Source organism: Monodelphis domestica, chromosome 1, assembly GCF_027887165.1.
Source record: "Monodelphis domestica isolate mMonDom1 chromosome 1, mMonDom1.pri, whole genome shotgun sequence".
NCBI lineage: Eukaryota > Metazoa > Chordata > Mammalia > Didelphimorphia > Didelphidae > Monodelphis > Monodelphis domestica.
Genome location: NC_077227.1, coordinates 282419295 through 282444746, shown reverse-complemented (window position 1 = coordinate 282444746; position 25452 = coordinate 282419295). Strand labels below are relative to the sequence as shown.

At 38.8% G+C, this 25452-nt stretch overlaps 1 protein-coding gene across 1 annotated transcript; it reads left to right on the top strand.

The window, feature by feature from the left end:
• The first annotated feature begins 978 nt into the window (after positions 1 to 978).
• On the top strand, positions 979 to 25249 carry LOC103094073 (rho guanine nucleotide exchange factor 37-like). Its single transcript, XM_056810948.1, has 7 exons — positions 979 to 1876; positions 4974 to 5162; positions 9553 to 9670; positions 14941 to 15088; positions 19890 to 20089; positions 20707 to 20810; positions 24777 to 25249. Exons 2-7 carry the CDS (start codon positions 4974 to 4976, stop codon positions 25092 to 25094), a joined length of 1077 nt encoding a protein of 358 aa, XP_056666926.1. The 5' UTR covers positions 979 to 1876; the 3' UTR covers positions 25095 to 25249.
• The last annotated feature ends 203 nt before the right edge of the window (positions 25250 to 25452 follow it).

Sequence of the window (25452 nt, the reverse complement as noted above, 5' to 3'; positions counted from 1 at the left end):
AGTGGAGTTGGAATGATTGACCTCTGAAGTCTTTTCTGACTCTTAATTCTGTCCTATTATGATCTTATTAATGAATGAATCAAATTAAATTTAAATTTAATTTAAATACCTTCTCAGGCACTGTGCTAAGGGCTTTACAAATACCTCATTTGATTCTCACAACAACTATGAGATACTATTATTATCTTCACTTTACAGTTGAGGGGAATAAGGCAGCAGATAAGTGAGTTTCCCAGGGTCACACCACTAGTAATTATCTGAAGCTGAATTTGAACTTTGATCTTTGACTCCAAGCCTGTAGATTTCTATCCACTATGCCAACTGGCTAGGAATGAAGGAATATTACTAAAATATTTTGAGTCATATTGTAGTCAGGGTATACTTCATAGCCAGGATAATAGTATTCAGTTGATATTTGCTCTTTGGTGTACTTTTCTATCTTCTTTATCAGTCACATTAAGTGGTTTTATGGTTTTTTTTTTCTTTCAATGCTTCTCATCAGAAGTCACTCATGTCAGCTCCTGTTATTTATTTTTACTTTTCATTAAGGGAGTGGGTTATGGCAGAATGTGCCTCCTATGTGTTGGGAGAGTAAATTTGCATATTTGTCAAAATCTTTTGAAGAAAATATGTCTTTGTAAATGCTTATCTGTTAGTGGTTAACTGGAACTAGAATGTAGGAGACCATCCCTTACAAATGAGGGAACACCATCAGTGGAGGCTAGAGGTATTGGCAGAGTCTATAGACACCTTTCAGTTCCTTTAATGTTATTGGAGAACCCTGGTTGCAATTCTTGATTGTTCCTCTATTTGCTATATTTTCTCTATGATTGGTTTAAACTATAAAATACTGCTTTGGTATATTGATTGATAGTGTACTAATCAATTAAATTATTTCAGTATTGTACTTTTTATTGTTATTTGATATTTATGTCCAGCATCTCCAAAGTATTTTCTTTAAAATTCATGACATATTGTTGTTTGGTTTTTGTATAGTCTATGCACATTTGGCCTCTTTCATTTTTTATTTCCAAACCATATTTTCAAACATATTTTTATGTCTTTTACCATGATATTTGTAGTAAAGTCATCATATGTTAAATTATATGTTGATTTAATTTGGAGAGTATTGAATCCTTCACAGATATTTTCTCTGTCCTCTGCAGTGGATATTTGTACGTATATTCACAGTATTTAATTGGAGGTCTTTTGCTCATCAGTAGCACCACAATAAGAAATGATCAAATATCCCAAGAAGAAATGTTTCTTGTTGCCTGTAGAGATGGACACAGCTGGGAAGCACAGTGGATAGAACACGAGGCTTAGAGGCCGGAGGCACTGGGTCCAGCTCTGGCTTTTAGACACCTCTAAGGTGTGTACCCTAGGCAAGTCACTTAGGCCCAATTGCATAGCTCTTCAACTGATACTAAGACAGGAGGTAAAAGTTTAAGAAAAACATCCAAAGATGATCAGTTAGAATGATGAGCTGAATTTGATAAGTTGAAATGAAGTTAGGGAAAAATCTCAAGTCCTAAACTTCAAGACTCAATTGTATAAAAAAAAATAGAATACAAGAAATATAGCTAGAAAACAATTTCTAGGAACAAGATTTGGGGAGGCGGGATTGAGAGAACTTAAAACTCAGTGGATCCACTGTGGCCTGGCTACCAAAAGAGTTAATGCCATACTAATCAATCAATAAGTCTTTTGTAAACACGTATGATGTGAAGACTTGTAGAGTCTATTTCAAGGCTGCTCAGCCATCTTTGATGTCCATCTTTCACCCAACTCTCAACTTTGTCTCCAAGAAGCTGAATCATGTCCAGCAGTCACTCTGGAAACACCATGTCAGCAGATGGGCTAAGCCATATTGAGGGTAACTAACAGACTTATCAGTGAGGGAGGGAGACATCTATCCCAAGCATATGAAGACTTCCCCTGGTGGAATGGGCAGATGAGAGCAATTTGTTCCAAAGGCCTTGAAGGCAGCTTGAGGCAGGGTGCTATGGAGTGTCAAGGTCATCCATTGCATCCCAGGCCATCACCAGTTGTCCTAACTTTTGTCCTTTCCATGACTCTGGAAGGGAGAGAGTGAGGCTGACAAGTTTGTGCAGTTCTGCCTCAGCTCAATCCAATTAATTTCCAAGTCATCACTGGTATTGGTCCTCTTCAGAAACCAAGCACAAACAGTATAAGGCTCTAGGTTAAAATCAAAGAATGCAACAATTCCTACTTGAAATGAGCAGGACTTGAGCTTACAATCAAGGCAGGGAAGACAATATATAGAGAGCCATAAAAATAGATACAAAGTACTTGGAAAAAAAGACCCTAGAAACTGGGGAATGAGGAAAGACCTACTGTAGAAAGTGTTGCTCTAACTGAGCCCTAAAGGAAACCAGGGATTCTTAGAGGCAGAAAAGACAAAGGAATATATCTTCCAGGTACATCCAGGGGGACAAGCTAGGTAAAGGCAAAGTGATGGAAGGTGAAATGTCCTGTATGAAGAATGTTAAAAGGCTACTTTGGCTGGGCTGAGGATGCATCAGAGGGAAAGGAGTAATGTGTAATTAGTCTGGAAAGGTAATTTGGGGCCTGATTATGAAGGGCTTTAAATGATAAACAATGAAGTTTGTATTAGTTCCTGGACATAATAGGGGGACACAAGAATTTGGTGAATTGGGGACTTCCATGGACAGAACAATGCTTTAGGAAAATCAGAATTGCAGGTTGGGAGGGATGTATTGATAAAGGGAGAGACTTTAGCTAGGGAGTTCAATAGAGAGGCTATTGCTTCCAGGTGGTATAGATGAGGCTCTAGGATCACAACAGACTACAGGAATAATATGAAATGCTTGGTGAAATGCCTTGCTGAAATCTAAATAGAGTATATTTATCTCGAGGTTAATCCATTATTATTTATTCTTTTTAAAATTCTGAAATTTTATAAAGGAAATAATATTAACACTTCCAAATTTAAAATAGAATACAAAAATTATACTGGAAGATAAGTGTATTAAGTACAATTTGTTTTTCAAATGTTTAATGAATTAGATATCTTATTTTTCTAAATTAAAACAAATTTTTATCAACAAAAATCTAATTTCCATCCTACCCCCACTCCCTTTATTGAGAGAATGACAAACAATACCGAATTCACAAAAAGTAGTTAAGGAAAACAGATTTCTGTATTTGGCGTGTCAACAACAACAACAACAACAACTCATTCTGTCCTCTTGAAGAGACCTTCATGCCTCTATTAGAAAATGGATAGCCTCTTTCACTATGAGTCCTTTTGATTTGTGTTGGTCATTATCTTGATCAGAGTTTCTAAATCTTTCAAAATTATCTCTTTATACAATATCATTGCCATTAAATAAACCATTCTGCTCACTTCATTCTTCATCAGTTCTTGCTTTTCTTCCCAGGTTTCTCTGAAACTATCCCCTTCACCATTTCTTACAACAAAATGGGATGCCATTGATTCTGCTCATTCTGTTCTCTGATTTCTTTTAGTATTTTAAGATGAATGATTATTTTAGGGGTTTATTTGGGGTTTTTTTGTTTGGTTGTTGGTTTTTTAGAGTTTTGGCATGTGGATTTGGAACCTAATTACAATGAAGTCAGATCTAGGTTCTCTTTCCAGCATTTAGCACAGTACTTGATAGATAGTAGGTACTTAAACATTTTTGAATTGAGTCTTAAGACCTTCCTTATGTCAAGGTTCAATCTGCTATGTTATCCATTTTTCAGTTAACCTTCTCAGACCAAATCTACTCTTGTTTCATCCATTAGACTTTTGTGTTTTCTTAGATCTTCTTTTTTCCTTAATATACCTTCCCCTTATTCTGTTTCATTGTCATAGTCCCACTTGACCCCAAATGCATATGGTTCCTTGGAATAAGTATATAACCTTTGATGCCACTAATCTCCTCAGAGGGTAAGGGTTATTTTTACTTCTTTTTTCTTTGTATCCTCTCTGCTTAGAGTGCTAGAAGCACTTGAACTCCTTTACTAGGTAGAACAGCAAAGTTAGCACCTAGTTAGCAAGAGCAATTAAGCCACATAGGAAGATATTTTCCTGAGCTAACTTGCCCTCCCTTCCACTGTAGGCATCCTTTCCAGCTGCTTCATTGCAAAAAAGAGTCTTACTTTCTTTTTCCACAAGGTGGCTCTTCCCCCTATCAATCACTTGTTCCCCCACCCTCATGAGGCCCTGTATCACAGTCTCAGGTCTCTTCTTTGTCCTCTAATTGAACTTCTCATACTTCACTGCTGGGGATCTGCCTGGGGTAGGTTGTGAAATTTGCCATGGATGACAGAATTACAGTTCTGGCTATAATCATATTGAGGCTTAAAATGCAAATGCCTAACAGTGATCCACCATTAATTGTACATATCCACCAATCGATATTATTGTGATTAGTTTATGTGGAACTTTATAGTTATCAAACAATTTCATATACATCAACTCATTTAATTTTAACAGATTTATAGTGAAAACATGGGATTTGGAATCAGGTGTGACCCATGTTCAAATGCTTACCTTTCTAATTATCAATATGTGAATTGGGGCAAGTCATTCACCCTCATTGAAACTAAGTTTTTTTCATCTGCAAAATGAGGTTGAGCTGGATGATCTTCAAAGCATCTTCCATCTCTGCATTCTCTGGATTTTGATTTTATATTATTTCCTATTTTAAAGGCACTAGGTAACTGCTAGTGAGTAAATGGTGGGCAAAGGAAGGGGACTTTCCACCGAGGGTGAGAGAGGAAAGGATGGAGAACACGATTAACTTGAACTATTTGACAATACTGTCTAATACTGGCCCCTGGTTACCATCAACTCTGAGTTGTCAACAAATAAATATTTTTGTTGAAGGTATTCAGGCCCAGAATAGAAGGAATGATTCTTTCAAGTAATCATTTTTTCTGTTTTCCCCCCTTTTTTTTTACTGTTTGCTGACTTTGAATAGATGACCCAAAACACTACATCAATCCTCATAGTGGTGAGCAGCTTGGTTGGAGTCACAGTCGGGGCAATATGCCTGTGGCAGGCCTACAGCAGATGGAGGGGCGCAACCACAGGGATGATGGAGGAAGAGGAAGAGGAGGAGGAAGTAGACAAATGGACCTCCACTATACCACCACAACCACCAGAAGAGGTTAAGTCTTCTTATGAACATAAGGTTAAATTTCTTAGAACCTTTTAGGAGATTTAAGAAAAAGAGTCATAATAGTAGATAATATTCTAATTCAGTTGAATAAATTTAACTTAGAATATAAACAACAACACTAATACTGTAATTAATAAAGTAGATCAAATTGTTGAAAAAACTGCCTTCCTGGATATGGGTATGCCTGAGAAGTTAGCAAAAAGCCACTAAGTAAAATCAAAATAGGTTGAATTTAGTAAATATTTGTGTGTCTCCTATGTGCAAAGATACTCTGCTTCTTTTTGAGCCACTTGGACCCATTCAGAGGTTATTAACTGCTATTTTCCTTATTTTTAAATTTTTTATTTTAGTAATAAATTTCCATGTAAGTTTTCCAAAGTTAAATGATCCAAATTATCTCCCTCCCTTCTCCCCACCCCCACCCCTCCCAGAGCTGGCAAGCAATTCAATCTGGGTTATACATGTATTATCGTGTAAAACAGATTTCCATAGTACAGAGGCTACATGTGCCATTTATCCCTGACTGCAGAGCAAATACAAATTCAGTGAAAGCAATGTGTTCAAAAGACTACTCAACTGGCAGAGAAAGGACACATTCTGCATCATTTTAACCTTTTTGACTTAGTGGTGCAGTGGAATTTGGAGCTGGAAAATCTAGGTTCAAATCCTTCCATTTTAACTAGATTTCCCACCTCAAAGTTACCTTGAACTCCTCATTCTCTGCTAGCTTCTGTGCCCTTCCAATCGCCAAGACTTGTGAATTTTCTCTTTATAGTACTTTCTACATAGATTTCTTTCCCCCCCCTCCAATGGCCACCATTCAAGATCAGGTCTTATACTACTTCAGTAGTCTATCTCTTTCTCTCTCTTTCTTTCTCCCTCTTTCTCTTTCTCTTTCACTTTCTTTTTGGCTTTGACTTTTGGTTTGGGCTGTAAGGTTATCTTTCTTGAACTTTTTGGAAATTGGCTGGTCTTTAATGACAGACCTGTTGTTGGGTTGGATTAAATACTGACTGGGTTGGTTTTGATTGGGCTGGATTGGGTTGGAATTTTGTGGGGTGGTTGTTATTAGCACTAATTATATGCAGTTATAGGAAGATATAGGCAGTTTTAGGTAGTATTATAGGTAGTTATAGGATAACTAGTATAGACATTAGAAAATTTTCTTTCTCTGCCTCTCCTATATTTCTCTCCTTTACTATATTCATTTTACTATATTCTTTTACTATCTCTATTTTAATTAAACTAAACTGTTAATTGTTAAAAGCTGCTAGAAGTTTTCTTTTCCCTTGGTTAAAGAGATAATATGAATTTATGGCTACTATATTCTTATTAAAACAAATTATTAAAAGCTGTTCTCTTATTTTGTCAAAAACTCCTCATTTAACCCTTACACTTCCATCTTTTCACATGGTGTAATAGTTTTTATGCTTACACAGGATCCAACTGAAAGTAAGTTTGGTACATAGTGTTCAGAGTGGATATGTGAGGATTTTTGTTATTTTTTTGGCATACTGCTGCCAGCTTTCCCAAGTATAATTATTAAATGATTCAAACTTGTTCACCCTGAGATTGTCTTCTTCCTTTATTTCTTCACTACTCTGTAATCTTATTTGTTCTTTTTTCTTTCAAAACACAAACCATTGATACTTAAGTCTGACTGTGTTTTTCTGGTTCTATAAATAAAAAGCTCTTCTAATGTTGGCCCTTCCCTCCATAAATTTCTAAAATTCATGTGACTTAAAAAATTGCTACCTTTTGTCTTTTAAAAAAAAAGTTTTCTTAATGCTTTAAAAAGAATTTTAGCTCATTCTCAACCCTACCCCCTATATATGCCTGGCCCTACCTTCTAAAAAAAAGATTTTTAAATCCAACCAACTTATTGGCCATATATAATTACATGTCTCATTTTACATTTTATCACCTACCATAACCTCTTTGTGGGGATGTGTCTAACATCAGTTCTTTCTGGTCAGAATTTTCATTGCTTTGATCAGAGCTATGATGTCTTTTATTATTATTTTTCTTTGTTATATTGATCACGGTGCAAATTATTCTCTCCGTTCTGCTTACTTTCTTAAGGTAGCAGTATATACATATCTCCCTAATTTCCTGTGAATTCTTTATGTTCATCATTTCTTAATAGCATATTATATTCATGTAACACATTTTGTTCTACTGTCTCTCAATCGATAGATGATCACTGTTTCCAGTTTCTTGTAATCACAAATGGCTGCTCTAAATATTCTTGTAAATTTGGTACCATTTTCTCTGTCTAAGCATTTACCTGCTCGCTCGAGGTGTATGACTAACAGTGATTTAGAAACTGTGACAGATTAGTGATCTTCTCATTTCCAATCTGGCTATGTATGCATCTTTTCCAACTTCTTTGGTTTCTTTACCATACCTGCAAGATACTTGTTTTTTCAGTTTTCTCTTTTGTATTATCTTTCCTGATTAGATTGTGAATTCCTTGAGCACAGAGACTCATTATCACAGCAAGAATGCCTGGCACATTGTATGCACATAATAAATGCATATTTGCTGGTAACTAGTGATTAGTGACTTTTCTAGAATAATTATAAATTATTTCCCAAAATGATTAGCCCATTTCATAACTCTATTAACAGAATATTAGGAGCTTGTCTTCCTATTGTGCTTAAAAATTTACTGTTTAGTTGTTTTTTGTTGGCCAAATCTGACAGGTATAAAGAACCTAGTATAGTATTATATTATTAATGATTCAGAACATTATTTTATATCATTGTTAATTTATGTTTCTTCTTTTGAAAACTTTTTACTCATATCCTTTAACTACTTGGGGAATCACCTTCATTCTCCAAAAACATACTTATTTTTGCTGAGAAATTCTTTTTTAGTGAATTCTTATATATTTTTAAATCACTAGACTTAGCACATTTCTGCTCCTGTCATTTTTTTATTGTAGAGATATCCTGTACAATTAGAATTGGTGTGTTTTTTTTTAATATATGATGTGTTTCTTAGTTGCTTCTAAAATAATTTCCTCATCATTTGAGCCTTGAAACTCCACAATAATGAGTCTATGCAAATTGAATTTGGAATTAAGTTCCTCTGAAATCATGTGAATTCTTATCTATTTGCAACTGTAGCACCATAAATTTAGAATTGGTGGGGAGCTTACAGTTCAGAATTTCAAATTCATTTTACATATGAGGGAACTAAGGAACACCAAGAGTGACTGCTGTGTGGTCATGAGTCATGACCAATAAATAATCCATGAATTCAAATCCAAGTCTTCTGACTTTAATTCCATCCATTGTATCATCATGTTTATAAATGATCAATTCTTTGGTTTCACTATATATGACAAATTTTCTTATACAATTTAATATAACATTATGATCAGATAGGCTTTAAAAAAATTCTTACCTTCTATCTTAGAACTGATACTAAATATTGGCTCCAAGGCAGGCTGAGGGCTAAGCAATTGGGGGTAAGTGACTTACCCAGGGACATGTAGCTAGGAATATAGCTTGAGTCATATTTGAACCCAGGAGCTCCTGTCTTCAGATCTGACTCTCTGTCCATTGAGCTTCCTTGCTGCCCCAGATTATCTTCTTATACATAGTTTTGGGGAATTTTGACACTTCTTAAAATTTCACCCCTTACTCTGTCTTCTGTATCTATTATTACCAACATTAATTTAAAACCCTTTTAAAAATAATTTTCAAAAAATTTTATTTTTCCTCTTTTCCTTCCGCTACCATTTTGATGTTGAATAAATCTTTCATCCAACTGTAGTTTTTATTGTGTAAGAATGGTGAGGGGAATCTTGGCAGAACCTGTGTTTTGATGGACATGCACTGAGGTAGTAGTTTTGGGGACAGCAAAGGATTGTGGTTAGAGAATTATGAGCTGAGGAGAATTCTGACCAGCCCAGGACTTCCAGGGTCCTTTTCTGTGTGGCCGAGGGACATCTGAAGAGATGACTCAGATTTTCCTGCCACCTCAGTGCCTGTCCATCAAAACACAAGTTCTGCCAAGATCCCCCTTGCCATTCTTATGATTGGATTTATTGAATTATAGATTTTGTCAATCTGTTGAGTTTCATCATCATCTTTTCCAGTTTTTTAGTTCAGTTTCATCTTTATTTTGTAATTTGATTTTTTGAATTACATTGAATAGCCTTGATATATTATCTATTTTATTTTATTTTTGAGAAATTTCTAGCTCAGTGTAGAGAATATTCTTATTGGTTATGTTTTATTGTTTTTTCTTTTGAGGGTTTCTGGTAGTTTGCATGAGTTTTTTATCAAGACCTTAATAAAGAAGGCCTTGAGTGATTTCATATCTCTGCTTTTTGACATCCTATTGTGATTTCTATTCATTCCTTTAGCTGTCACAGGGAGATTTGGATATGATATTCTCCAACGTGGATGATATTATCGTGATCAACAGCCGTTTTCTCAAAGGCCTTGAAAAGTCAGATTCTGAAGGACAGCTACACTTACTTGGTAAGTACATAAATGCTCAGCAGAGAATCACTATGATCTTGAGCTTGAGCATCTGGCCCCGATTGAAATTTAATTGCTTATTCAATACATGTCGTTTGAGGCCTTTCTATATAGGAGACCCTATGGAAGCCACTGAGGATGCAAAAAGGTGATGGAGTATGTGACAGGGTCTGTAGTTCTACCAGATTATTTCCTGTTTGGGTGGATGGATATATGAGAGTCATTATGAGCCTAGAGAAAAGACTAGCCTAAAAGTTAGAACTTAATCCTACCTCTCAAGGTCTCTTGACACCCACTTAAGATCTGTTTTTAAATACTTCTAGCATCACACAGAGACACTCTATCAGTTCCACTCAACCAGGACTAATTGGTGGAAGTTGCAAGATTGCAGATCAGTTTACAGTATGAAGAATAACTTCCTAGGGCCACTGCCAATTCCTTATTGCTTCTTATTGTTCAGTTGTGTCAGACTCTTTGGGACTCCCAAGACCACAGCACACCAGACCTTTTTATTCTCCACTATCTCCTGCAGTCTGTCCAAGCTTGTGGTCATGGCTTCTATGTAGTACAACTCTCATAGTCATACTTTACTACTGAAAAAACTATGGCTTTGACTCTACAGACCTTTGTCAGTAAGGTGATGTTTCTGCTATCCAGATTGTTAAGAACTTTCCTTTCATGGAGCTTGCCTTTTCATTCCATGGTTGTAGTTGTCATCTGCAGGCATCTTTGGGTTCAAGAGTATAAAAGCTGCCATGATTGCCATTTCTTCTCCCTCTATTTACCAGGAAGTGCTGGGTCCAGTTGCCATGATCTTCATTTTGTTCTTTAATATTAAGCTTCAGGCCATCTTTGACCCTTTCCTCTTTCACCCACATGAAGAGGTTTCTTAATTCTTCAGTTTCTGCCATCAGAATGATTTTGTCAATATATCTGAGATTGTTGATATTTCTCCTAGCAATGTTCTTTCTGGTTTTTATTCCCCCAATCTGACATTTCAAATGATGAACTATGCCTTTAAGTTAAATGAATAAAGAAGTAACAACAGACAGCTTTATATTCCTTTACTAATCTTAAGCCAATCAATTTTCCATGTTCAATTCAAAATCTTGCTATTTAGCTCTCACACAGCTTCTTCGGGAAACAAGTGAGATGATTTGGTGCTCCCATCTCATTGAGGATTTGCCAAATTTTGTTTTGATCCACACTATCAAAGGCTTTAGTGTCTTCAGTGAAGCAGAAAAAAATGTTTTGTTTTGTTTTGTTTTTCTGGGACTCTGTTGCTTTCTCTAGAATCCAGAAAATATTGGCAATTTGGCCTTTGGTTTTTCTACCTCTTCAAAAACTGGGGTATACTTCTGGTTAATTGTCAGTTCATATATTCCTGAAGCCTTGCCTGCAGCATCTTAAGCATGTCCTTGCTGGTGTGTGAAGCAAGTTCAATTGTTTGGTAATTTGAACAATCTTTGGTATTGTTCTTCTTTAGGATCAGGATGTAAATTGATCTTTTCCAGGTTACTGTTGAGTTTTCCAAATTTGCTGGCATATTGAGAGCAATATTTTAATATATTAAATAGCTCAGCTGGAATTCCATAACTTCAACTAGCCTTATATTTAGCAGTATTTCCTAAGGCCCGCTTGACTTCATTGTCCAAGATGTATGGCTCTAGATCAGTAAGCATACCATTGTCATTATCAGTGATGCTGAGATCTTTCTTGTACAGGTCTATATATTGTTGCCACCTCCTCCTAGTCCTTTCTACTTCTGCTAAGTCACTATCATTTTTGTCTTTTATCATGCCTATTTTTGCATGAAAAATTCCCTTTAATATCTTTAATTTTCTGGAAGAAATGTCTCTCCCATTCTATTGTTTTCTTATATTTCTTTGCATTGCTCATTTTTAAAAATCTTCTTATCTCTCCTTAATAGTCTCTGGAATTTTGAGGTCAGTTAGGTATATTTTTCTCTGTTTCCTTTCCCTTTTATTCTATTCTCTGTTATTTGTAAATCCTCAGAACAACCATTTTGCTTTCTTGCTCTTCTTTTTCTTTGAAATATTTTTTGTTGCTGTCTCCTCTATGACATTAAGAACGTCTGTCCATAGTTCATCAGCCCTTATCTACCAGAAACAATCCCTTGAATTCTTGACCTCCACTTCATACTGCCAAGAGATGTTACATAGGTCATAACTTTAAGTCTAAATTTTGCAATAAGATGCTCATGATCTGAACCATAGTCATCTCCAAATCTTGTTTTGATGGACTGTAGAAAGATCTTCACCTTTGGTTGCAAAGTATATAATCAATCTAATTTTGAAGTTGACCACCTGATATCAATTTGTAGAGTCCCTTTTTGGGTTGTTGAAAAATTGTCTCCTTTGAGACCAGCAAATTATCTTGAAAAAAATCTCTTTCTCTCTGCCCTGCTTCATTTGGTATTCCAATTGCCTTGCAATTCCAATTATCTTTTTCCTCTTTTATCATTCTAGACCCCTATTATGAATGTGTTATATTTTTGAAGAGAGTTATTTCTAGAATATGTCATAGATCTTCATAGACTTGAACCACTTTGGCTTCTTAGGCAAACAGATATCATCCCATCATTTCTGAGATTATATCCCATTACCTCCCCCTTTTATTGACTATGAGAGTTATTCTATTCTTACTGAAGGATTCTTGCCCGAAGTACTATATATAATGAAAACCTGAATTAAATCAATTCATTCCCATCCATTTAAGTTTTATGACACCCAAGATGTTGATGTTTAAAATGTTCATTTCCTGTTTGACCATAGCTTTGAACAACCTTACTGATTCATAGATCTTCTATTCTATTGAGCAACACAAGATGGTGAAAGGCCTCAAGGTTATGCCACACGAGGATCAGTTGAAGGAATTGGGGATGTTTAGTCTAGAGAAGGCTTAAGGGTTTGAGAACGTTAGCTACCTTGAAGTATCTGAGAGGTTGTCACATGGAAAAGAGATTAGATTTATTCAACTTGGACCCAAAGGGTGTAGAACAAGTAGCAATGAGTAGAAGTTTGAAAGACAGATTTAAGCTTGATGTAAGAGAAAACATTAAGGGCTGTAGCTATACAAAAAGGAAGATAGACTGCTGATGTCTTCAAGAGAAGACTGGATATGCTGTAGAGAGCATTCTTGGTGTCAAGAAATAAGTTGGACTAGAGGATCCCTGAGATGGCCTAAAACTGAAATTTCCTACCTGTGGGAGAAGCTAAGAAGGATGAGGGCTGAATAAAAGGGCATTGCATTTAACAAGAAAGAAATTATTTATGAATTTGGAAAAATGTTTTCATTAGTGACAGAAGTGAGATTAAAACATATTTAAAAGTGAGTAGGATATGAGTATAGACACCTTTTCCTGGGAATTTGGCTTTTCAAGGGAGAGAAGATATATGCTAGTGGTTTGAAGGGATAGCTGGATCTAATGAAGGTATTTTAAAGATCAGGAGATCTGGACATATTTTTTATACATCAGGGAATGAGCACTGAATGGGTAAAGAAGGGGAAGGAGGGAGCCATTGAAGGGACAAACACCTCTGGAAGAGATGGAAAAGGATGAGATTAAGGGCATCAGTAGAGGGAGTTAACATAACAAGGAAAAAGACCATCTCATCCTCTCAGACTAGATCATGAGTGCAGTTTGGCTGGACAAGAGTGCATGAAAGGAAGGAATTTATGATGACATAAGAACAGGTTGTATAGAACTTTAAATGAGGTTGCATTTGATTTTAAAGATAACAGGGAGTTACTAGAAGTTATTGAGCAGGGACTTGCTGTAGGATGACCTATGTTTTTTGGGAAAATAGCTTTGGCCTGGAGAATGAGTTGGAGAGGGAGGAGAGACTTCAGAAAGCAAGATGAATTAGGAGGCTTATGTGATAGTTCAGGGAACGGGTGATGAGTGCCTGAACTAGGATGGTGGCTTACATTTATTTAGACTTTATTGGTTTAAGCAGTACTTTCAGTCCATTATAATATTTGATAATTGTGAGGAACTTGGTGCAATAATCATTAGCCCCTTTTGCTGGTGATAAAACTGACACTCAAAGGGTTGATACTATTTAAGATCAATTAGAATAGGGCAGTTAGGTGATACAGTGGATAGAGCTGGAATCAAGAAGACCAGAGTTCAAATCTGGTCTCAGACATTTGCTAGCTATGTGAATCCTGGGTAAGTCTCTTAACTCTGCCTTAGTTTCCTTATCTGTAACATGAGCCAGTGACAGAAATGGCAAACCACTCCAACATTTTTTGTCAAGATAACCCCAAATGAGGCCACCAAGTACCAGATATGACTGAAACAACTGAAGAAGAACAACAACAAATTTAGAATACTTAGTATGTGACTGAACCAGAATTAAGTCCAAGTCATCTGACTCTAAATTGGTTTTCTTTCTACCATGCCACCTGATGTGGCAGAATTCAACTAACTATCCTAATTTCCTGATGGTGGTTTAAGAACTACAATCCTAACTAGGTCTTTTAACTTCATGTTCAATATCTTTTCCATTATATTAGGCTGCCTTTTGGCCTGGGACCACAGGGAAGATAGATTACAACCATAGGTTTAACTTGCTCAGGATCTGTGAATCACGAACTAACCTGGGATGGAATAGATGCCACATTCTAGAGTATGGGTGATCCTAGAAGAAAATCTATAGACAGGGCAGGACTCATGAGCAATTTATGGTAGCAGATGTCTTGTGGTTATAGGTACAATAGATTCTGCTAAAACAGAAGCTGGCTGATTCTACTTATAGGCTAGCACTATGATTAGGTTATGGAAAGCCCTGAATTTGGTTTGCTTGGGAGCACATTTTCTTTTCTACATTGTGGGAGTTAAGGACACAACACTCCCATGATCTGGAAAATTGATGTAAAATATTTTGGCCCTCCCTTGGTATTAGAGAAAAAGTCTGCTTTTTTTTTTCTTTCATGGGGTGTTACAATAACTTGTTGTAAAATTTGGGTTAAGTATTTGGTGATAATATATTTTCTAAACTTTTTCTGCATTAACTCCTGGCTTTTACTTCTAGCTCTAATCCTCAAAAACTCCCGTTTCATTTCTTATGCCAACCTCTGAAATATAGAAACTGTGATAGTGAAAGTTGCAATGGGAAAGTAGGGGGGATACTTGTACTCTTGAGTGGGTTTCTTGTCTGACATAAGAGATTATGGTTATTTGTATGTAATGAAACCTACTAAATAGAAAACCATTACCCATATTTTTGGATATTTACCACCAGGTAATTCATTCCTTGAATTCAAAGAGGAGATGGAAAATACCTCTAAGGTCTACTGTGCCAGCTATGACCAGGCTTTGGCCCTGATGGAGATGTATAAGAAGGTACCCAACCTACAGAAAGTGATTCATGATGGCATCACTGCACTGGTGTGAGTTGAAGCACCAGAATGGGTTGGGAAACTTACTGATGTAGGAAGAAATTAGAATCAGATTTTTAAACTTTATGCCACCTATTAAGATCCCGATCAAGAAAACTAGGGATCCAAATGTCCTCCATTCTGGTTGTATTATATCTGGAAGACAATGTCCAGTTCTGGGCATCCCATTTGGAAGGAGAAATTGACACATTGGAGCATTAAAGAATTAGAGATTTTTATTTTGGTGAAGAAAAAACTGAGTGATAGGGTCAAACATTTAAAACCTGACATAAAGAAAATGGATTGTCCCTTTTTGGTTTGATTCCAGAGGAAGCCACCCTAATAAAAGTAAATGGAAGTCCGTTTTGGCTCTAACAATTTTATGAGTTGTCCGGACAACATTTCTGCAGAGGTTCAGACAGATGTTGGTTAACTTCCTTTTGGGATGTTGTAAAAGAAATGGCTGCATTCATGGTGAAGGAAAAGAAGAAATGACCTCTAAATACCTTTCTAACTCTAAGAGTCTACAATGCTATCCATTGCTATGATCTTTGGGGAGTTGATAATGATTGTGTGAGAGAGAGAAAATCATATCCAGCAATGCAAAGGAACAGCCCAAGCAGGGGAAGGGCAAGAAGATTCAAGATTCCAAAAAGGAACAGAGGAGCTAGGGGAAGTTGAAACTGCCAGATCACTTCTTCTTGTGAGCTTTCCTGGGATGGAGGGTCTGAGAAGAGGATCCCTCTGAACATTGACTACTTTCCAGTGAACCCTTATAATAGAATATACAATAAATATAAAAACACAGGAGTTCATATTCGTTCTGAGGCGCATGATAATTAAGACCAAAAAGGATAAGGAGTATTATTCTCTAACCAAACCATTGTCTGTAAGTTGTGATGATGACAATGATCTCCATGAAAGAGTTTGAACCTGTCTTCCCAAAATGGATGATCATTCCCAGAAAGTTTCCAGATTGCTAGTAAACTCTACTTATGCACAGTTGATTTTTGCTTTTCAGCTGTCAGTCCTTTAACCATAATCCACTTTAAACTTTACTGCCCCATCTTTTCTGTCCCTTTCTACAAATCAAAAATGTTAACAGTTACTCACATATATACAATGCTTAAGTGTAGAAATCACATTCTGTTCCCCAACAGCCCTGGGAAGGACTTTGAAATGATTTCTGACAAGTATCCCTTGTAATAAAAACCCAAGACCACTAGTTCTGCTGATTCCTTTCTTCCAGCTATAGGCTAACCTTTCCCTCTCCCTCTTCCTCTCACCTTCCATCCCTCCCTCTCTCTCTAGCTCTCCCCCTCCTTGCCCCTCCCTCTCTCTTTCTCTCATCTCTTCCTTACCTCTTCCTTGTCTCTTTCCTCTCTCTCCCCCAACCTCCTCTCTCTTCTCTCCCCTCTCTTTCCCATTTCCCCATCTGCTCCAGTCTCCAGAAAAAGAAAAAAAAAAAAACTTTGCCGTAGGCAGAAATGCCAATGGGAAGCATCCTATTAGGCTAAGGCAGTTCTGTCTCAGTTATTTAGTAGGAGTCAGTTGTGCTATTTTCAGGACTGCCTCACCTTTTTGCAATATTGGAGGACTGTTACCTGAAAAGCCAGAGCCCTGTTTTGCAAATCTGAAAACCAAAGCTTTGGTCAGTTTTTTCTGGCCAACTCTGCTTTCTGTTCCTATGTGGGAAGCAAGGCAGTACCATCCCATGGTGCTGAAATTTGGGGGTAAGCTAAGGGCTCTCCTAATCCATTTCTCTTGGTTACTGAGGCTTCCTTATAGAGCACCTAACTCACAATTTTAAGTTTGAATGTCACCAAATGCCCAGAGTCCTTTCAGAAACTACAGAGGTGAAGATACATGAAATTAAGTGTGAATTTTTCAATTCTAGCTGTTCTTTGATTAATAGAACTTTGAGGGTTGGATGGAGCCTTAAAAATTATCTAGTCCATCTGTTATATGGTCCATATGTAGTTATATAATCTTAAAGATTATCTAGTCCATCATGAAATAGATGCAGAAATGGAGGCTATAGGAGGGGAGGTGACTGTGCTAGTGCCACATGGTAAATTAGTAGCAGAAACAGAATCCATGTCTCCCAAATCCCAAGCTCCCCTCTTTCTACCAGATCCCACTGCCTCCTGGTATCCTTGAGCTGTTCCAGAGATGCCTGGAAGCTATATTCCTCTGCTGTAGAGATTTTGAGGTTCCTCTTTGGGGGAAAGAAGTCATTTATGGCATAGGGTTTCTTGAGATCTACCAGTTTTCCAACTGCTCCACTAAGTTCATCAAATACTTAGCCTCCAGTATTTGCAGGGCACTGTGCTAGGCATTGGGGAAAGAGAACCTGGGTGCCAAGTACCATACCACATACTTTTTAAATATTGTCTTATTTGATCCTTACAACAACTCTGGAAGGCAAGCATCATTATTATCCCCCTTTTCCTATTGAGGAAACTAAAACAGACATAGACTAAATGACAGCCTAGGGTCACACAACTACTATGTAACCGAGGTCAGATTTAAACTCAAGTTTTCCTGGTTCCGAGCCCAGGGCTCTATCCACTGGGCAACAAAACTACCTTTAAAATTTCTATTAAAGGAGCACAGAATATATTCCAATTCTCAATTTCAGATCCAGCCAAAATTTTTTCTAGAAGGCCCCATGCTCCCATATTTTGTGACTCCTCCTCTTCCCCCCCCCCCCCCAAGTTTATAGAAAGAATTGAATCAGCTATATTTGTGGTTCTCTTGATTAGGGAGAATTAGATAGATCGAAGTTTAATATTCACATTCAAATAGACTTGAGACTCTAAGGCTAGATAAATACATTTCAGAGTCTTTTGCATTGAGATGGTCCTTAAAAACCATTGGAGCCCTTAAGAGGGACAAGAAGGGACTCTAGACAGAGCCTTGGAGGACAGTCATAGTTGGGAGTGAAACATGGATGTGGACTTCCCAAAGGAAACTCTGAAGATTGGTGAGACAGTAGAAGAGAGAAGGGTCATAAAAATGGAAGGAGAAAAGCATTCTGGAGGAGGGAGTGGTCAAAGAAGGACAGGAAATGAGAAAAGGCCATTGGATTTAGAAATTAGCAGATCATTGGTAACTTTGGTGAGATTGATTGTAACCTTGCAGAGAATCATTTTGTTAGCATAAAAGGGGGAAGTTACATTGCAAGCAGGAGGAAAAGGAGGAGGAGGAGATGGAGGAGGAGGAGGAGGAAAAATGACTGTAGACATTTTTTTCCCTTAGGAATGTGGCTGTGAATAGGAGGAGAGAGGAAGTGGGACTGAGCTGGACAAGGAGAAGGAACACCTGTTCCTGTTTATCAGTGACTAACTCAGAGGAGGGAAAGATGGTGATCCATAGGGGTGCTGAGGTTGAGGATAGGGAAGGAGAGAGGAAGCACACAATAGATGGCCTCTGTTCTCTCAGTGAAGTAGGAGGTAAAGCTGGCTGCTAACAGAGAGAAGGCAGGAGTGCTAGGAGACTTGAGGAAGGAGAGACATTTTAGAACAGCCTGTTCTGGAAATGGGAGGAAGAAGCAAAAAAGGAAGGATCAAAATCTTTCTATGTAGCATTGAGGGCCCAGGCAGTTTGATTGTATGACTTTCTTCAGTGGCCTTCTCTTCCTCCTCCTTCTCCTTCTCCTTTTTCTCCTCCTCTTTCTCCTTCTCCTCTTCCTCCTCCTCCTCCTCCTCTTTGAGTTGATGTTTAAAATGTAAACAGTGACATTTTGGAAATAGGCAAACAGTTCAAATCAGGCCCGATTTATTCTTTTGTTGACTGTTGACTTAATGAAGAGATGGAGGAGAATTTTAAAGTATATGTACGTGTACACCTTCACCTTCCATCTTAGAATCTACACTAAGTACTGGTAGTATTGGTTCCAAGGTAGAAGAGTGGTAAGGGCTAGGTGGTTGGGATTAAGTGACTAGGCCAGGGTCACATGGAGAAGAAGAATTGGAGGCCAAATTGGAATCCAGGACCTCCTGGGTCTAAGCCTGGATCTCTCTTCACTGAGCCTCCTAGCTGCCCCCAGACATTCTTTTCTTTGAAGAGCCAGTTAAGCATTGACCAGCCCATGAACAACACTAACACTCTTGGCTAGGGGTTGAGGGAACCCAGGATGAGTGTTTGGCAAGATCTGATCCACCACATCCCCACTGAATGTTGAGGCTAAAAATGGGCCTAAGCAAGCATCTACTTCATGAATTCTCAACCTGGGATCTGTGAACTTGTTTTTTAAATATTTTGATACCTGCATTTCACTATCAGTGGTTTCCTTTGTAATATATTTATATATATATATATATATTTTATCTGACACATTTAAAAACATGGTTAGCTTTTGCTAATGTATCTTAAGGGGTCATGACCCAAAAAAGCTTTTTAAGAACTCTATGGGAGTGGGGCATTTGGGTGGCTCAGGGCATTGAGAGTCAGGCCTAGAGATGAGAGAGGTCCTGGGTTCAAATCTAGCCTCAGACACTTCCCATCTGTGTGACCCTGGGCAGGTCACTTAACCCCCATTGCCTAGCCCTTATTCTTCTTCTGCCTTAGAACCAATACACAGTATTGATTCTAAGGTAGAAGGGAAGGGTTTCAAGAAAGAAAAAAGTCCTGATATAGTTCAATCTCCTCATCTTACAAGTGACAAGAATGAGGACCAGAGACGATAAATGCCTTGCCCAGTGTCAGAGTTGGGACTGAAACATTGGTCTCCAATTCCTAGTTCCAATTCTCTGTCTGGTACACAAGTGTCTACCTAACTCATTTGTGCCCCCTTCCTTTTTTCCCTTAGGCCACAGGCTAGAGCTTCAGGCCTCAGTTTCCTGCTGGTGATACCTGTGCAGCCGGTGACCAGATACCCACCCCTACTGCTGAAGATACTAGAGAACCCACCACCTGATGACCAGGCCTATGAGGCCTTGCAGAGGGACACCAGAGCCACACAAGAAGTTAATTCCAATGTCAACGAGTATAAGAGGTGGAGGGAAAATGGTAAGAATTTTGGCCAGTCAGTAAAAGCCCTCAAACTCCCAGATTAACTGGTTCTGGCCTTGGACAAATATGTATTGATGATGCTACTCCGTAAAGCCTGAATTAATGGTGATGGGACCAACCAAGGACACAAGGTTGTCTAAGCACAGAGAAGCCCAATATTACCAATAACATGAATGACAGAGCTTTAAGGTGAACGAAGCCCTTTCCCTGTAACAGCCCCATGAAGGAGGAAGTGAGATCATTCTTATCCTTATTTCACACATGAAGAAACAAAGACTCCCAGTGGTTGGTTGAGTTGGCCAACGCCATAGGCCCAAGGGAGGAGGGACTCAAAACCCAGCAGCTGCTGACCCCAAGATGGCCCAAGAACTGTCTGGTATATCATGTGACTTCTCAAATGTCTCCATCAAGCCCCCTTTTATGGGGAGAACCCCCAGGTCTTTGCTTTTCTTACCTTCATGGCCCCTGGGCTTCCCTTCCTTGTTTCCCTCACGCTAATGTTCTTTTCCATAGCAGTGACCAAAGCCTGGCCCTAGACCCGCCTTCTCCAGAAAGGCTTGCTCCCTCTCTCATGCATCCCTTTCCCTCCTGCTCTGTTGCTTACTGCCCCACAGCCACAGACTACAAGGTGGAGCCTCTGACAGCCAGGGAGCCCTGGGCCCAGATGAAGACGCTGCGCCCAAGTCAGTGCAAGCAAGGAGCTGGGATCGGGACCCGGGTGAGAGTCTTTGGTACTTGCATCTCCTGGCACCTTGCTGCCCTGCAAGTCGTAGGGGCAGGCTCTCCTGGAAGACTCTGGATGCGTGGCAGGGCAGACGTGAGGGAGAACTTTTGTGGGAGAGCCCAGAGGACAGCTGGGGTGACACTGATGGCTGCAGCAGAGTCCAGCTGGTAACCGAGGGACAGCACATCCCTTCCCTTGCCCCTTTTCATCCTCTGTCCTTTAGCTGGGGGCACACCCTTCCCCACACTCTTCCACGGGTGCCAATGCCAGCACTAAGCTGTGGTTCCCTGAGCCAAAGGAGAAGCGCGCCCTCCTGAGACACACTATAGCCCTGTTAGATATGGGCGTCAGAGGCAAAGGCCAGGCCACAACACCCTAATTACAGCCCTGTGAGCAGGCGATTCAGAGGCTGTGAGTGTCCAGTGAAGGTCATTTCTCCTCCGTGGAATTATCACTAGTCACTTTTCTAGAGCGAAAGAATAGAGATTTCCATTGTCCTGGTCCCTTCTGTCACCCTCCAAGGGTGAAAAACACGATGATTCTGGGATATAGAACGATGCTGCCAGCAAAACCAATTCAAAATGCATTTGTGATCGCCCACTTTGTGCAAGGCCCAGTGCTCCGGGCTGGGTCTGCAAAGTCCGACTTTGAATTATCCTGATTAGGATATTGTTACTGGGAGAAAAGAAGGCAAAGGATGGGAAGTTCCTCGAGGGTGTCTTTTGGCACTGGTACATAGTAGGATTATAAATCAAGCTTAATAAAATTTGGAGAGACCAGCATTCCATCCACATATATCCACGTGTGTCTTGGGAGTTAAAGAGCAAGCAAGTCATTCTTTAGTGGGCATCTGAATAAAGACTCTTCAATTTCAACTTTTCTGCATAGCCTCACATGACAGATACTGTCAGAATACAACCCTTCCAAAAGGAAAATGTCAGCAGAAATAGTGCAGAGCCTTCAAAATGTGACCCACACCCCCCCCCCCACACACACACACCCAGACCACATCTGGGCCATTACTCACTCCCAGGTTGCCACCAATGAACCCTTCACTTCAGCCCACATGACTCTCCTGTGATGCACTGACCCTGACCTCAATCTGTGCACTTCAGACTTGGATCCTTGATAACTTGAAGTCTTTCTCCTTTCTTAGGGTTCATCTCTGAGTTTATCCTCAGGTCATATCCAATCTACTCACATCAGCAGCTGGGAATCTGTTCCTCAAAGTGTTGGAAATACAAGACGACTCTGTTAGGTCTTAGCTACTCCACCTTTCCACATGGAGGCCCTCTGGGTCCCCCTAAGCTCTCCTAGTCTAGACAGGCAAGATGCATACATACCTTTTCATCTGCGTGGACTCTCTCAGGTCCCTTGTGTCCCCACAGAGATGCACTGGCCCTCTAGGAATCCTTGCTACACAGCCACTGGCTTTGGTTCATTCTTCTCCACCATCCTGTGCTGATTCCAGCAAATTCCTGAGCAAAGGGGAAAGTATTTGGGAAGGTCTGCATTTTCATTCCTGGTGGGGATGAAGATTGTTAATCCATCATGTATATATACTCTTCAAAACTGTGTCCTCATGCTTCCTTTCAGGCATTCCTCAATGCCTGAATGGTTTAACTGCTTTTCTGAGCTGATTAAGTGGTTGAAAGTTCCGAATTTGGTTTGTAAAATAATTTTCCTCTCTGGCTCCTCCACTTCAGTTTTCATTGTTGCCTCCTGAGTAACATCATACTCAGCCAAGCATTTAAGAGCCTCCACAATATATGACCACCTTCCTGTTTTTTCACTTTTTCTCATGCTGTGGCTAATCTTTACACATACAATAAATGGTAGCCAAGGTGGAGGAGTTACAGATTTTCATTACTTCACGAATATTTTTGTACAAGAATTTTCACTATTATCTCTTTGTGGTACAAACCCAGCAGTGCTATGGCTGGATCAAATGTTGCCCTTTGGTCACAGTTCTAAATTGCCATCCAGAATGGTTGGATCAATTCACAACTCCACCAGCCATACTTTAGTTTCCCAATTTTGCCACATCCCCTCCAACATTTATTATTTTCCTTTATTGGCCTGTCTGCTAGGTGTGCGGTGGTACTTCAGAGTAGTTTTGATTTGCATTTATCTAATTATGAGAGATTTAGAACACTTTTTCATGTGCTTATTAATAGTTTTGATTTTTTTTACCTGAAAACTGTCTATTCATGTCCTTTGCCCATTTATCAATTGGGGAATGAATTGATTTTTTGTACAATTGATTTAGCATCTTAGAAATTTAAGAAATTAGGCTTTTGTCAGAGGTTTTTGTTAAAAAAGATTTTTTCACAATTTTTTGCTTCCTTCTAATTTTGTTTGCATTGGCTTTGTTTGTACAGAAATTTTTTAATTTAATATAATGAAAATTATTCACTTACAATTTTTAATATTCTTTATTTTTTGCTTGGTCTTAAGTTTTTTCCTTCCCATAGATCAGGCTGGTACACTAGTCTGTGTTCATCTAATTAACTTAAACTTACCTCTTTATATTTAAGTCATTTAATCATTCTGAATTTATCTTAGTATAGGCTGTGAGATGTTGATCTAAACCTAATCTCTCCCCTACTGTTTTCCAATTTTCCCAAAAGTTTTTGTCAAATAGTGGGCTATTATCCCAATAGTTAGGATCTTTGGGTATATTGTACACTATCTTGCTGAGGTCATTTGCCCCAAGTCTATTCCACTGATCCTCCTTTCTGTCTCTTAGCCAGTACCATATTGTTTTGATGGCCGCTGCTTTATAGTACAGTTTAAGATCTGCTACTGCTAGGCCCCCATCGTTCACAGCTTTTTTCATTAGTTCCCTTCACAATATTGACTCTAAGAATGGAGGTAATGATTAAAAAAAAACAAAGTATGGAAGGAGAGGCAGGCGTATAGATTCCTTAGTTCTTCCTCATCTTCCAGCCTTGGTCTTTTTTTTTGTACTTGGAAGACAGCAATTTCTGCCTGCTGGTTGTTGTGTGTGTGTGTGTGTGTGTGTAGATGAGCCCTGTCTTCAGGGAATTTACATTCTAAACGGAGGCGATGGCACCTAGAAAGCCTAGAAAGGCTTCAGAGGCAAGGTGGAGAATTCCATCAACTCAGGACTTTATAAGAAATTATCTAATATTTGTGTTAACTTCCTCAGAGTCATCATGAATAAAGCACTATGGGAAATCACAATGAAAATGAGATGTTATTAGCATTAGTAGCAATTGTAATGTTAGTAGTAGTTATTCTAAGGGTGATTATCTGATACTGTTTCAACTTGTCATTTGATGGAGCTGGAAAACCTAGGATAGAGGACAAGGGATTTAGACACATAATTTATTGATAGTCCTTTGCAGGCTGGAGAAGAGCTTTCAAAACAGATGCTCATTTCTCTAATATCAGTCCGATACTAAGAGGATGATTACTATGCCCTCTTATATTTTTCCCCAGTATGATAGCTCTGTAAGACCTAAGACTGTGCTGCCCAGTACAGAGATTACAAACAAATTGTGAGAGTATCTGTGCCAGGGGACTAGGCTAGGCAGAGTTTGGAAGCCAAGCCTGGATGGGGAATTCCCTCACGTGGGACTGGTTGAAGGAAATAATAACTGCATACTTTTGATTTCTTAACAGTTTTCTTCCTACAGAGGCTCAGCTGCCACCTTCCTGATACTCCACCCCACCACCCTCCTCTCCTTGATCTGAATCACTCCCATGACTGCTCAGTTACAAAATTCCATTTCAGTTTGTATGTTAACCTGTGATATATTGAAACCACAGTGGGGAAAGTCATGATGTGTGTGTGTGTGTGTGTGTGTGCGTGTGTGTGTGTGTGTGTGTGTGTGTAAGTGTAGACTCGGTATAGGTTGGAATAGGTGCCTCCTAATGGGATCCCATTAATTATTGGCCAGTTTTATGACTCATCAGGTCTTCTCCTTTGTTTAGACACTCCAACCTGCTGCAGACACACAGGTCAAGGCCCTTGTGAACAAGTATGGTCCCAGCAAGCTCTGCCAGATGACAAGTAACATCAACGGTATTGGAAATCTGGCTGTGACCCTTCAGAGAGGGCAGATTGTGGCTCCCCTTCAGGACAGGGATATCAAAGGAAATACTAGTTGTTGGATGGTGGACACTGGAGGTATTTATACAAGGAACTGTGCAGTCTCTCTTCTTTGTCTGGGGAGAGCCCACAGCCACTCCTCAAAGGCTTTTCTACCGAACATTCAACAAATCATGTCCACTATGTCACATAAAGATTAATAAAAGAATATCTTTTTTTTTCCTAGAGAAGAGAAGGCTTAGAGAGTCCATGTTCAGTGTTCAAATATCTGAGTGGTTGTCATGGAGAAGAGAAATATAAATTTTAATGTCTGACATCTGTGTGTCACTAATTACAATTTATAAAGCCCTTTTCATATATTGTCTCGTTTCAATCATTAAAATAATTCTGTGAAATAGATTCTATGATTATTTTATAGATCAAGAAATGGAGGTGAAGAAATTTTCCCCAGGTTCTCTTCAAATCCATGTCTTTATGACTTTGAGCAGTAAGTGCTTGGCAATGGGGGCTAAGTCAGTTGCCCACAGTTATATAGCTAGGAAGTATCCAAGGCCAAAT

Excerpts from the sequence above, each read along its gene's own strand:
- LOC103094073 (XM_056810948.1), top strand. The coding sequence starts at position 4,974 with ATGACCCAAAACACTACATCAATCCTCATAGTGGTGAGCAGCTTGGTT. Across the intron at positions 15,089-19,889 it reads GATGGCATCACTGCACTGGT|GCCACAGGCTAGAGCTTCAG; the intron begins GTGAGTTGAAGC and ends TTTTTCCCTTAG. Across the intron at positions 20,090-20,706 it reads TAAGAGGTGGAGGGAAAATG|CCACAGACTACAAGGTGGAG; the intron begins GTAAGAATTTTG and ends ACTGCCCCACAG.